The following is a 13753-nucleotide window of genomic DNA, read 5'->3' on the forward strand; positions in this document are numbered from 1 at the left end:
GTGAACTCTGAAATGTGGGACAATATGATGTGAATATGCTAGTTAGCGTGTCTGTGAGATCCAGAAGCTTTTTGAAGCAGCCGGCTGTTTACCACTAGATGTTGTTACAGATAACGGTCTTGAAGTTGGTTTACATAACTTTGACTCTGCAACAACAAGTGGATGTCTCAGATTGATCCATCAAAACGTTGAATTGGACACCATGTTCTGTTCTGTCTATGGTCTTACTAAGGTTAAGTCCCAAATGGCACCCTATTCCCTATCTGTGCATACATTTTTAACAGAGCCCTATGGGTCCTGGTAAAAACAATAGTGCACGATATAGGGAATAGGGTGCCATTTGGGACATACAGTTGAAGTCGGAAGTTTACATACACCTTAGCAAAATACATTTAAACTCCATTTTTCACAATTCCTGACATTTAATCCTTGTAAAATTTCCCTGTCTTAGGTCAGTTAGGATCACCACTTTATTTTAAGAATGTGAAATGTCAGAATAATAGTAGAGAGTGATTTATTTCAGCTTTTATTTCTTTCATCACATTCCCAATGGGTCAGAAGTTTACATACACAATTGAGGTCAGGGCTTTGTGATGGCCACTCCAATAACTTGACTTTGTTTTGCCACAACTTTGGAAGTATGCTTGGGGTTATTGTCCATTTGGAAGACCCATTTGCGACCAAGCTTTAACTTCCTGACTGATGTCTTGAGATGTTGCTTCAATATATCCACATACTTTTCCTGCCTCGTGATGCCATCTATAATGTGAAGTGCACCAGTCCCTCCTGCAGCAAATCACCCCCACAACATGATGCTGCCACCCCCGTGCTTCACGGTTGGGATGATGTTCTTCGGCTTGCAAGCATCCCCCTTTTTCCTCCAAACATAATGATGGTCATTATGTCCAAACAGTTCTATTTTTGTTTCATCAGACCAGAGGACATTTCTCCAAAAAGTATGATCTTTGTCCCCATGTGCAGTTGCAAACCGTAGTCTGGCTTTTTTATGGCGGTTTTGGAGCAGTGGCTTCTTCCTTGCTGAGCGGCCATTCAGGTTATGTCGATATAGGACTCGTTTTACTGTGGATATAGATACTTTTGTACCTGTTTCCTCCAGCATTTTCGCAAGGTCCTTTGCTGTTGTTCTGTGATTGATTTGCACTTTTCGCGCCAAAGTACGTTCATCTCTTGGAGACAGAACACGTCTCCTTCCTGAGCAGTATGAAGGCTGCGTGGTCCCATGGTGTTTATACTTGCATACTATTGTTTGTACAGATGAACGCGATACCTTCAGGCATTTGGAAATTACTCCCAAGGATGAACCAGACTTGTGGAGGTCTACAATTTTATTCTGAGGTCTTGACTGATTTCTTTTGATTTTCCCATGATGTCAAGCAAGGAGGCACTGAGTTTGAATGTAGGCCTTGAAATACATCCACAGGTACACCTCCAATTGATTAAAATTATGTCAGTTAGCCTATCAGAAGCTTCTAAAGCCATGAAATAATTTTCTGGAATTTTCCAAGCTGTGATACAGTGACTTATAAGTGAAATAATCTGTCTGTAAACAATTGTTGGAAAAATTACTTGTGTCATGCACAAAGTAGATGTCCTAATCGACTTGCCAAACTATAGTTTGTTAACAAGAAATTTGTTGAGTGGTTGAAAAACAATTTTTAATGACTCCAACCTAAGTGTATGTAAACTTCCGACTTCAACTGTAACCTAAAGCTGCAAGGCTTCCTGACTTGGACAAGCAGGCATGTAACTGAAGGATATCTGAAATGAGCCAGGTTCAAATCGAAATGAGGGATGTTACGCTTTATTTTATCGTTCGATTTTTACTTGGAATTTACTCAGAAATGGCAAGCTACAGTAATTACATAGTAACAAACAACTCACTATTTTATTTCAGATTCACCGAAGCCAAGTGCCACTAAAAATGCTATCGTTACCATACAAATTATCAAAAAAGAGTTGTAGTGGTATAAAATAAGGCCTATTTGCCATATTTCTTCTGTATCCTGGTTCATTTCTTACACCCTTCTAGTTGTTTTTTAAACCCTAGTTTTGGGTGTTCCTAACAGGGACATCCTACACAGGTCTCCAGTAGCAGGGGCCAAACAGGGGCCTGGAAGATCTACAGTAAATAGAATCTAACTGTAAACACTTCTAAACTGACATTGATTTGACATCCAGTGTTGATATTCTCATTCGAAACACATTTAAAAACCCATTTAAGAACTGTGGAATATTCCACCTTGCCGAATCTACCTCTGGCCCTTTTGATTTGTACATGGGGATTCAAATGGCTTCAAAGGGCAAATGCCATCGGTGTGTACGTGTTAGCCCTTTCTGTCTCCTCAGGCTATTTCAACAATCTTCATTAGCTAGAAGCCTGATATCATTACCCAGCAATCTGCTTTCCATTGTAGGCCTCTGGTACATAAGCATGTCCCATATAACAAACTGTACATCCATTTGCCCCTCCAATCCCCTCCTACCACAGCTCAAGGAAATCATGGTTGTTAGTCAAGTAAGGTGAAATTACACAGCCTCCCTCGTATATAAACATATACTATGTTATTGTTGTGGTTTTAAAACACCAACAACAACACACAAATATTTATAATTAAATTCATAATCAAAATTACTCCCAAGAATGAAAATCCAATTATAAAACACACGCTGTAGATTAAATGACCTATTTGTGTTTATGATTGAGATGTTATTAATGTTGCAGATCATTGCTTTCCCAATTTCCTCCTCCCCATTTCACTCATTCTGCCCTGAGCTACACATTTCAACATTACCTACCTACACTCTTAGAAGAAAGGGTTCCAAAAGGGTTTTGAGGCTGTCCCCATAGGAGAACCCTTTTTGGTTCCACGCAGAACCTTCAAAAGGGTTCCATGCGGAACCAAAGGGCTCTACCTAGAACCAAAAATGGGCTCTTCAAATGGTTCTCTTATGGGGACAGCCGGTTCTCGATAGCACCTTTTTTTCTAAGAGTGTACACAATAGCCACAACTAGAAGTGAGCTCATACAGAAAATTATAAACATTTCCATATTATTTTTCCCACACCAAATTTCCCTCTCATAGAGGTTTTTAGCTCAATAAGACATAAAAGTTAAATGAAAATATTGATAGCCTCAAGATACATAAAAAAATATTTTGTGAAAACCATTTCCCAATAAAAATAAATCAAACAACATGACACAAATACTTGGAATTTGGAATGGTCATTTAATAGAGTCCATTCTAGGACAAAATAATAGTACTTCTCTCCTGTATGTGTATTTTCTCTTTGGTGTCTCAATACAAACCGACGCAGAAGCAGACCCAGCCTTGCAGCACTTTATGCTAAGTTAATTTACCCAAATACATCCACAGCGCCACCTTACATCAACAGCTTAGTTAATGGAAACCTACTGATCCATAACAGTGGTGGTGCTAGACGTTGGCTGGAGGGCCAAGCAGGTATGAATGTTAATATCATTGATCGATCACAGGATTTGAAAGGAAGCATACGCCGGTGTGTTTAATTATAATTGCGTCAGGCCGGGCGGGCGTTGCGGCAGTGTTGTTATGGCAGCACGGCCCCCTTCTTGTATTTGACTAGGGTCACATCTCGGTCTCACCTTGCAAGTGTAATGCTATATTAAATGCCACTCATGTTAAGTGTGTTGTTGTGTTCTGTTGAAACCCCTCCTGTCCTGAATGATGCAGTCACGGCATAATATAAAGGTTAAATTGAAAATTGTCCCTTCAAACAAGCAAGAGAAACCCTGCTATGATTGATATCCCTTCTCCTAACAGGGAAATAAATGTTAGCGGTGTAGACCCCATGTTTTAGTCTCCTTCATACAATATAATGTATATAATGTATTCTAATGTGTCTGGATTAAATGTGGAATGTGTCAGTCTCAGGGGAATTGAAAAGGTCGTAGGGAAAGATTAGGAGGTTTGGAGAGGGCCTGGGTTGATTAACCCCATGATAATTGCCTTAAATCACAACAATAAGGATTGACGGGGCTGAGCACCAGCTTGTGACATGTACACTTCACCCTGTTCATTGCTTTGACACTTTCACCAACCAAAACAATTGTTGAGATTGTTATCTTTTAATATTGATACTGGTTATGATGATGATGAAGTCAGGTCACACTGCCTTCAGTTTTATCAGCTTTCTCATACAGTCAGAATACTCAGTCTATTTATTTCTGTCCTTAAAATAGTAACGATATAGGCAAATAATTATTTTCACAGACCCTCATAACAGAACATCCTACTTTATGAATACAGCTTTATGTACACCTTTATGCCTTGGGACAAGACTATGAACACTGTACAAGCTTAATTTGAGTGTGGAGTCATGTACATTTAGTATAATCAGCTAGGATCCATTGCACAATACTGGACCTCTCTATATTCTTTATTTACAGGACAAGTCAATCAAATCTCCCCTTGCACAAGGAGGCAGTCTTTGGATCGTTTAATTTCCTAATTCAAATATGGAGGGAAAACCATCCAGTCTTTCAGATGAAGTATCTCTCTTTATAGGCAAGGCTATGACACTCACATGGTCCAGAAGTGCAGGTTCAGGTGTTGGGGCTCCAGAGCGTGTATGGGGGCCCCTGTTGTACCACTACGTGGGGGTCTGAAGCCCGGCAAAGGGGGGTTGGGGGTGGAGAGGATGTAGTCAATACTGAATTTAATCTCCGGTTCTGGTTTATCCTGCTGGTTTGGGTTGAGGGGGGTGTGGTGACCTGGTCTGTGGTCAGGGCTGATGGGGCAGAAGGAGTCTGGTTTGGGGTTAGGGTTAGGATCGGACCGCCTGGTGGAGCCGCCGTGTTGGTTGTTGATGTTATTGTTCTTGTTATTGTCTACTGGGAGGAAAGGCTCCCCAGGCTCTCTGAAACCCATTTTCATGTTGCGTCGGCGTCGGCGACGCCGAAAGTTGCCGTTCTCGAAGAGGTCAAGCATGGACTCACAGCCGGTGGCGAATGTCCAGTAGTTGCCTTTCCCCTTCTCGTTTCCCTCCGTACGGGGAACCTAAAGAAATATAGGTAAAATAAAATAAAACACAATAAGAAAGTAGAAATAAACCCATAATAGCCTATTTGTGATCACGCTCAAATGTGAAAGCAACATACAGTACTGTATTGAAACAGTATTTTGTCTGTTACCCTTTTTGCTTATAGGCAACTGTGTGCAAAAGACACATTCGCTTACAATTCATACAGTACATTTGTAAATGTGCATGTAAACGTGTATGACTGTTCACTGTCTCATTTCTGACCTTATTATTGTAATATATTTTAAACGTTTCATACAATATTTAATCAACGAGGATAAAATATTATAGTCTTACTTGTTTTCTTCTGACTGATATAAAGTTAAACTAATATCGAAGAAAGTCATAAAATGTGTATCTTACTCTGTTTGATAATGATTCTTGATCAAGTTATCAACTATCATCACACAACATATGTTAAAAAGTCCTTTACCTTAATGAAGCAGCTGTTGAGCGAGAGGTTGTGTCGTATGGAGTTTTGCCATGCTCTCTGGTTAGACCTGTAGTGGATAAAGGAAACAGTACATACACTACTCTGTCAAACTGAATTTGTGAAAGGTATCCAGCCACTTTTTAAGGAAAATGTTGAATAGACATGTGAAGTTAAATAGACATTAAATAGACATGTGAAGCTCCTGACCTGTAGTATGGAAAGCGCTTCATGATGAACTCATAGATCCCTGACAAGGTGACCCGGTGCTCTGGACTCTGCTGGATGGCCATGGCTATCAACGCTATGTAACTGAAGAGAGAGGGCAGACAGAGTTACAAAAAGTACAAAGATTTATTTGAATTAATATTTCTTGGTGTTCACATTGATATTCCCAAGAACAGGGTTGGGGAGTAAATTATTACATGTAATCAGTTACATGTAATCTGATGACAAAAAACTGCAATCACTTACATTACTAGCAAAAATATTATAATCAGTTTACAGATACTTTTGAAAAACTAGATGATTACTTTTACTTTTAAATTCAAAAATACATTATGAAACCTTTCTGTTTCCTCAATGACATTCAACTCAGCATTGAAAGAAGGCATATGTTTAGCTTTGTTCCACCTGATCAGGCTGTTATGGGCTCCCGAGTGGCACAGGGGTCCAAGGCACCGCATCTCAGTGCAAGAGGCATTACTATAATACCTGGTTCCAATCCCGGCTGTATCACATCCAGCTGTGATTGGGAGTCCCATAGGTCAGCGTACAATTGGCCTGGGTTTGGCTGGAGTAGGCTGTCACTGTATATAATAATTTGTTCTTAACTGATTTGCCTGGTTAAATAAAAATAAAAATTGAAGTCTGACCACAAGTCATGGAGGACACACCAAACGTGTTTGATGGATCCATTTTGTCTTCTTCTAATGATGCTTAAAGGGAAAGTCATTTTTTTTAATAACTAAAAGTGATCAGATTACATCACTGAGTTTTGGTAACCCAAAAGTTACTTTACTGATTACAATTTTGGACAGGCAACTAGTAACCTTAAAATATTACACTTAGAAAGTAACTTCCCAACCCTGCCCAATAATATCTTGATAAGACTGATTCAAGTTACATTCAGGGAAAGTGGTCTAATATTCTTAATTATGATACCAATTTAATTTGGATAGTGTTGAGATTCCACAATCATCTGATTAAAATAATACAACAACATTTGGTATTTAGGTTTTAGATTTTAAATGGCTTGCATTGCATTCATTTGTGATTTATATTATGGTCTATAAAATACAAAAATAATATGAATTTGTTTTGTATTTTTTCAGTAGAACTAACTAAACATTATGTAATATCTTAAAGACATAATATCTTAGATCATGAATAATGCTTCCATTATTTAAAAATATAACAATGATATAATATACTAATTCCATTATATGAATCATAAGCATTCTACCTGTAAGCAGGTCGACACATCTTCTTGTCTTCATCCGTGCTGCAGGAAGGGTATCCATCTCCATCATAGTTGAAGCAGTTATATGGATACTGCGAGTTATCAAACATGTCTACACTTCCACACTGGCTATTATAGGACTGCTTCATCTAATTAACAAATAAATTGCAGTTTTTACCACCCTCCAAATTTAGACCAATAGTACCAAGCAGTTGTTTTCTTTACAGAGAATGTTCTTCTACTCTACTCTAACATACTCTACTCATAGTGGTGGCTATACTGAATGAAGTATACCTTCCCCCTTGGTCATGAATAGATCTCTTGGAACCCCCACTCTCCTCCTCATCGACTGCCTCACAGTTGGGTTGGTCCCCAGGTAGGCTAGGCTAGCGCCGATAAGACATGCCATGCACCAAATGACTTGGCCAGCCCAACGCATGCAGCTTGTCCACGTGAACGTCTGAACCCAGGGCGTGATCAACTGGTAGCTAGACTAATCTCTGTCTCGCTTCAATCTGGGTGGTCTATAGACTATTTCGATTGTTGACTTTATGTTTGGTTTGTTTCTTTTTATAGTCTAATCTACCTAACATGATTTAAACAACTAATCCAATACTAACAAACAACCTCCTTACATCTCCATCTCTCTCTTCCTATTTTTTTCTTTAGCCTAACTCTTTAAAGAGTGTGTGTTGTGTTGGGGTATGTTGTGCTTGTCCGACTTTTTTTCCGCAACCAGTTATTTTTTTTGGGGGGGGGGGGGGGTTGGGGGGGTTTCCTTGTGTCACAGACGTTTTAGTCAACAAGGATAGTTTTGTAGATGCAATCTATAATGCTGTATAATGGCCATAAATTGTGTTTCCGTGACTAAAAGAGGGGATGTGTGTTCTGAAGGGCTCCTAACGGGGCATTTTGGTCTCTCCCGGCAGCCGACGGAGACCGGAGAAAACAGCCCGCGGGCGCGAGGACTCCGTGTGTGGCCTGCTGTGATCCAGTAGATTAATTGTTGTAGAGACCCTTTGTGTTCTTCTATCGATGCGACCAGAACAGTTTAAAAATGCAATTTTGTGTTTACTCCTTCGATACTAATGGGGCAAAGAAAGGGTCAACACTCCGGTCAATTTTAAAGTGGCAAATAAGATTTGCCACAAATAAGATTTACATTTTAGATGTCCATGTCCAAATAAAATACAACTATTCTTAGATCATGGAATTGGGCACATTTTGAAACAAAATTATTTGAGCTATTTTGTTTTATTTGGAAAATGCACAGCTATACCCTAATTGCTGGCAGCCAAGGTTGGCCCATACCAGCAAATGTGGTGTGTTTAATCAGGTGTCAACCCATTTGAAACAATGAAGTGTCCACATCTCTATCAAATATATTGTCTTTACATTTGGAGCCATGGCATATCCTCTCTGTATGTCACTGACCGCTGTGACCTTCGGTTGGTCTCCCTCAACATTATTTAGCAAATAAAGTGATTAGCCAGTTACTCTAATTGCCAAAACCCAAGATCTATTCTAAAATGCCAGTACACTAATTCCCTTTCATTAGTGATACAGTGAAATCAATTGCACCGCCGTTTTCAGGAGCAAATCCAGGGCCTGGGTTGACTATCCACGTGATCAAACAAGGAGAGTCACTCTATCATAGAATTAGAACCAGATTCCAGAACTATGCCCAGTCTATTTGCTTTAGCAATTCTATTCTACGGTCCCTTCATCGGGGCAGTGCAGGGGTAAATGAGTGGGATCAGGATCAGATAAGGTGTCCTGTTGGTCGGATCCCTGGCTCATTCCCATGACGATGTTTCCTCTGCCGCCTGTCTGCGGTGGGGCTGATTACCCTAGTTAGGCCTGTGGTCCCTGTCCCTTAGATGTTTGTCTCAGAACGCATCCCAAATTGCACCATATTCCCTTTATAGTGCACTACTTTTAACCAGGGCCAATAGGGTTCTGGTCAAAATAAGTGCGCTATAAAGGGAATAGGGTGCCATTTGGGGCGTACACTCAGACTGGGCTTCCTCCATTCATGAGCAATCCTTTGGATGCATTTATAAACCATAGTGGAGGCATTCCAGGGGCTGTGAGGGGCTAGGGAAAGGTTATCAAAACAAAAAGACGAAACTGTAAACATGTTCATGTTGGGGCGCTGAGGGCCGTCTGCATTAGTACTGTAGTAGGCCTATAGACATCGTTACTGACCAGGCTCTGTAGTCTGAACATACAGACAAATACAGCTGAGATATTCCTTTTCTGTAAGAGCCAATGACTTCTGTGTCTGTGCTGCCTACAAGGATCAGAACCAAGTTCAAGTTTTTTGCCCCATCTCATCATTATTTTTCAATGTATCTATTCTATGTTTCAGATATAACTAATAAAGTTAAATGACACGTTTAAATGCACATTTTGTTTTATTGCACCTTTACGATGTGGCAAACAAAACTCCACAGAAACAATGAACTGATGAAAAAGAAGCATTTTAGCTGCAGTCAGAACCACAGCCTCTAATGTTGTCCATACCTCCGTCTATACATAAAGTATCAACACAGACAGACGTATGGAAACACGTATACTGTATATAGCTTCTGATCGGGAAATAATATTTCCCATAAATACCCTTTCAGTCATGATCCCAGACATTCAAGTATTTCTATCATTGCACAGGCACTAGGTTTATCTACTGTATATATATGAACTTTCAGTAACAGTAACTGAAATGTTTTCTCCAGCAAAGCAGATCTGCAGTTGGAAAGTTAAGAAATGTACATCCTGCATATCTGTAGACAACATTGACATCTGGACATCATACATACATCACACCCTAAAGGAATATTCATCCTACAAAAATCTTGGTGTCACATTTGGCTTCTTAGTACCAAAATTGAGGACTGACTAAACTTTCATCTTAAATTCATCCTCAAATAATAAAATAATCTATGGGCCAAATAAAAATAAGAGAAAAGTACAATGGAGGATATGCTGTAGTGTGAATCACTTTGAATCTGATTAATTGTTGTAATTTAAACAGGAAAGGGCCTTTCCCAAACTGTTGCCCCTAAATTGGAAGCACAGAATCGTCTAGGATGTCATTGCATGCTGTAGCGTTAAGATTTCCCTTCACTGGAATCAAGGGGCCTAGCCCGAACCATGAAAAACAGCCACAGTTAGCACTATGCATTGGGGCAAGTAGCGTTCTCCTGGCATCCGCCAAACCTAGATTAGTCCGTCGGACTGCCAGATGGTGAAGCCTGCTACTTCGTGGCTGAGCCTTTGTTGCTCCTAGACGTTTCCACTTCACAATAAAAGCACTTACAATTGACAGGGGCAGCTCTAGCAGGGCAGAATTTTGACAAACTGACTTGTTGGAAAGGTGGCATCCTATGACGGTGCAACATTGAAAGTCACTGAGCTCTTCAATAAGGCCATTCTACTGCCACTGTTTGTCTATGGAGATTGCATGGCTGTGTGCTCGATTTTATACACCTGTCAGCAACGGGTATGCTGACAAATGAAAATGTAAATGTAAATGTAAATGGTGTGGCTGAAATAGCCTAATCCACTCATTTGAAGGGGTGTCCACATACTTTTGTATATATATATATATATACAGTGTATCTGCGGAGCGAGCGGGTTTGAGGGTCATCCTATTGTGTGGATGAAGTAGGGGTGGGTGGCGGGCGGGTTGAATAATGAGGAAACAATGCATACAAAGATCCATAAATGTATCATTCTTGTGCAATGTATATCTATTGACTACACTGAGGTTTTTCATTATTTTTAGGCTATCTGGCATTAGTGCGTATTGCGTAAGCTTTAGAGCCTAACTGTATGCCCACCAAATAGCCTACAAGCCAATAGCCAAATCTTTTTGGGAACGGCCAGAAAAAGTTAAAGTCGATCCACTGAGGCAAAAAGGATAATGTCGGAGTTTAATTCAATAAAATAAAATCTGCGAAATGGAAAGTTGTTTAAGTGGTAAATGAGTATGATTGCAGGCTATGTTATGTGTGATGATTCTTTACATTTTATTTAACCTTTATTTAACTAGGCAAGTCAGTAAAGAACACCCCAGCCAAACCCTAACCCAGCCAAACCTTAACCCGGGACGACGCTGGGCCAATTGTGCGTTGCCCAATCACGGCTGGTTGTGATACAGCCTGGAATCAAACAAGGGGCTGTAGTGACGCCTCTAGCACTGAGATGCAGTGCCTTAGACCGCTGCGCCACTCGGGAGCCCACTTAAGGCGTGCTATACAAATTCAACAGTCACAAGACCAGGACTTCCAATAGGCTTATGGCAAGTCAATTGAACTGTAGCCTACTGTTCATATGGGTTAAATGGAAACTGAAATCTGGACACTGACTGTAGGTCTATAACCTTACACATAACCTTAATATTAACTCCTGCAGAATGAAGCATTTCTTGCAGTAAAATAATACACCATATTCAAATGTATCCCATATTTTGACTCGGAAACAGGGGTGGAGAAATATGATTGATTTCTTAGAGCATCTTGAGAGAATCCAAATATGCAGTTAGGGACCTTCTGTAGAGGTGCTATTTTTATCAGCATCATAAAAGCTGATAGGCCTAGTATTTCAACCATAGGAGGTTGGTGGCACCTTAATTGCCATTCCATTTACTCTGTTATCATGCATCCTTCTCCCCTCAGCAGCCTCCTGTGAAACCACATAAAATATGTATCCAAGCCGACCTAAAATCTTATCAGAAACATCTTGGGTCATTTTTACAGCTTTCTATTTCCTTACAACCGGTCAAACTGATATAATTTGGACATTTTACATAGAAAATCTTTCCTGTTTATTTTTTGTTATTGCATTTTCTCCCCAGTCCCTAAACGTCTTTGCTTCGGGAAAGAAATAGAGACGACAAAGAAAAGTTTACTGATGTCAACTACATAGATAGAAGCATTCATTCTATCAATTTATGAAATTATTTTAGTGAGCAAGGGTTTATTTTAGTCTTCTAGGTCAACATATAATGACAAAAGTGAAGCAGCATGTATATAGTCTAATAATAGACAAGTTGACTAACAAATAGCCTCCCGAAATGTCGGTAATTATAAGCAGAAACATATTTGCTAAAAAAAAAACCTGCACCCCTGTCAAAAAATCGTTCTTCCATCTCTGACCGTAGCCTACAGCATAGCTGGGCGGTTGCGGATGGGTTATTAGCAATTGTGGGCAGGTGCGGGTGAACAAACAGCTGACCTGCAGACCACTATTGTACATGCACTAGAGCTGCCCTCTCCTTGACCAGCTAAGAACTGCACATCTGTAGAGTCTCTCTCGCTCCCTCTTGGTCTCCTGACCACTCAGGGCTGTATTCGATCTGTGTAGTGGGAGTTCAGCGTTACAGTGTGCTTGAAATTTAAAGGCATTGTTCCCACATTAGCGGAAACTGCATTCATGGTAAACGATGCAAATGGCAGCTCAATAGGACATTAACTTTATATTTCTAGAGCATGTATTTATTTAACCATTATTTAACTAGGCAAGTTAAGAACAAATTCTTATTTACAATGACAGCCTACCCCGGCCAAACCCGGACGACACTGGGCCAATTGTGCGCCGCCCTATGGGGCTCCCAATCACGGCCGGTTGTGATACAGCCTGGAATCAAACCAGAGTCTGTAGTGACGCCTCTAGCTCTGAGATGCAGTGCCTTAGACCGCTGCACCACTCGGGAGCTTCAGCGATACAGATTGACTAGAGCCCCCAGTCCTATTGATAGAAAAATTATGTGGGTCTCATTTATTTCAAACAAGTAATATGAAATGCAATAAATATTAGACAGGAAGCACTTGAAAGATGAAAAGCAGAAGACACATTTTGCAGTAAACCCTCCAATGAAATATCTCTTAAATTAATTTAAAAAAAACACATCAACAACAATGTAAAAGAGCAACAGAAGTTATAAAACATTTTGCAATAAATTGTTCATTAAGACACAGAATCGATCTCCAATACGCATATCGTTTGCACACCTGTGACAGGTCCCAACAATGTGTAGAAACACAATATTCAGTTGACAGCAGAAGGAATAATACTAGTCTTGGAATTCACTGAATTCAAAAATGTCTCCTGAACAAGACAAGCGGCTCTCACAAGACTTTCATGATCTGTGGTGCTGTGGTGGGAGATGATCGATTGGTTGGGAGGTGTACACTGTTATTTAAGGGGCCTATGTGGATGGTGGTCAAAACCGGTTCAGTCCGGTTTAATCTGGTCCAGTCCAATCCAGTTCAATCCAGTCCAGTCTGATCGACTCTAGTTCCGTACGGTTCGATTCGGTCCAATCCAGTATGGTCCATTCCAGAACAGTTCAGGCCTCCCAGCTACCTCCCCCTGGGTAATGTGTGCATCTGAGCCCCTTTCCTCTCCCCCGCCAGGTCATCCTCCACAACATTACTATAGCCCTCCTTCTCGATGCAGTCTGCCAGGACGTTGAGTGTGTGGCGTAGGCGTCTGTCCATAGCCTCCAGGTGGGGCTGGATGAGGACGGGGTGGAGGCGGTCACGCAGCAGGGACTCCTCCATCAGACGGCTCAGCTGGTACTCCTCCTTGGCCAGCAGCTGCAGACGCAGGTGGGTCGACTTCTTCACTCTGGAGAGACAGGAGGGGTCAGGAGGGAATGGAAGAAGTTCATTAACGCTTTATGATTGTAACTTCATATAAAGTCATTAACTCCCATAGAGAATGATAGAGATATCATTTTTATATACACTGAGCGTACAAAACATTAAGGACACCTG

General features: G+C 40.6%; 2 protein-coding genes across 2 annotated transcripts in view; both read right to left on the bottom strand.

Annotated features, from left to right (window-relative positions):
• Positions 1 to 4081: 4081 nt before the first annotated feature.
• Positions 4082 to 7218, bottom strand: LOC111967936 (forkhead box protein L3). Its single transcript, XM_023993386.2, has 4 exons — positions 6975 to 7218; positions 5720 to 5821; positions 5513 to 5579; positions 4082 to 5057 (listed from the first exon to the last, which is right to left on the bottom strand). The coding sequence occupies exons 1-4, from the start codon at positions 7118 to 7120 to the stop codon at positions 4581 to 4583; spliced, it is 792 nt and encodes a 263-aa protein (XP_023849154.1). The 5' UTR covers positions 7121 to 7218; the 3' UTR covers positions 4082 to 4580.
• Positions 7219 to 9369: 2151 nt separating this feature from the next.
• LOC111967937 (extracellular serine/threonine protein kinase FAM20C) overlaps positions 9370 to 13753 on the bottom strand; it is a 73333-nt gene continuing 68949 nt past the window's right edge. Inside the window, exon 9 of the mRNA XM_070444940.1 lies at positions 9370 to 13604. Coding sequence (XP_070301041.1) covers positions 13337 to 13604 — 268 coding nt within the window. The 3' untranslated portion in view covers positions 9370 to 13336. The remainder of the gene's footprint in view (positions 13605 to 13753) is intronic.

The sequence above is a fragment of the Salvelinus sp. IW2-2015 genome, linkage group LG8 (genome assembly GCF_002910315.2).
Source record: "Salvelinus sp. IW2-2015 linkage group LG8, ASM291031v2, whole genome shotgun sequence".
Taxonomy (NCBI): domain Eukaryota; kingdom Metazoa; phylum Chordata; class Actinopteri; order Salmoniformes; family Salmonidae; genus Salvelinus; species Salvelinus sp. IW2-2015.

Coding starts and splice junctions, on each gene's coding strand:
- LOC111967936 (XM_023993386.2), bottom strand. CDS start 7,120: ATGAAGCAGTCCTATAATAGCCAGTGTGGAAGTGTAGACATGTTTGAT. Junction 5,822..6,974: donor ATGTGTCGACCTGCTTACAG/GTAGAATGCTTA, acceptor CTCTCTCTTCAG/TTACATAGCGTTGATAGCCA. Junction 5,058..5,512: donor TCAACAGCTGCTTCATTAAG/GTAAAGGACTTT, acceptor ATATTTCTTTAG/GTTCCCCGTACGGAGGGAAA.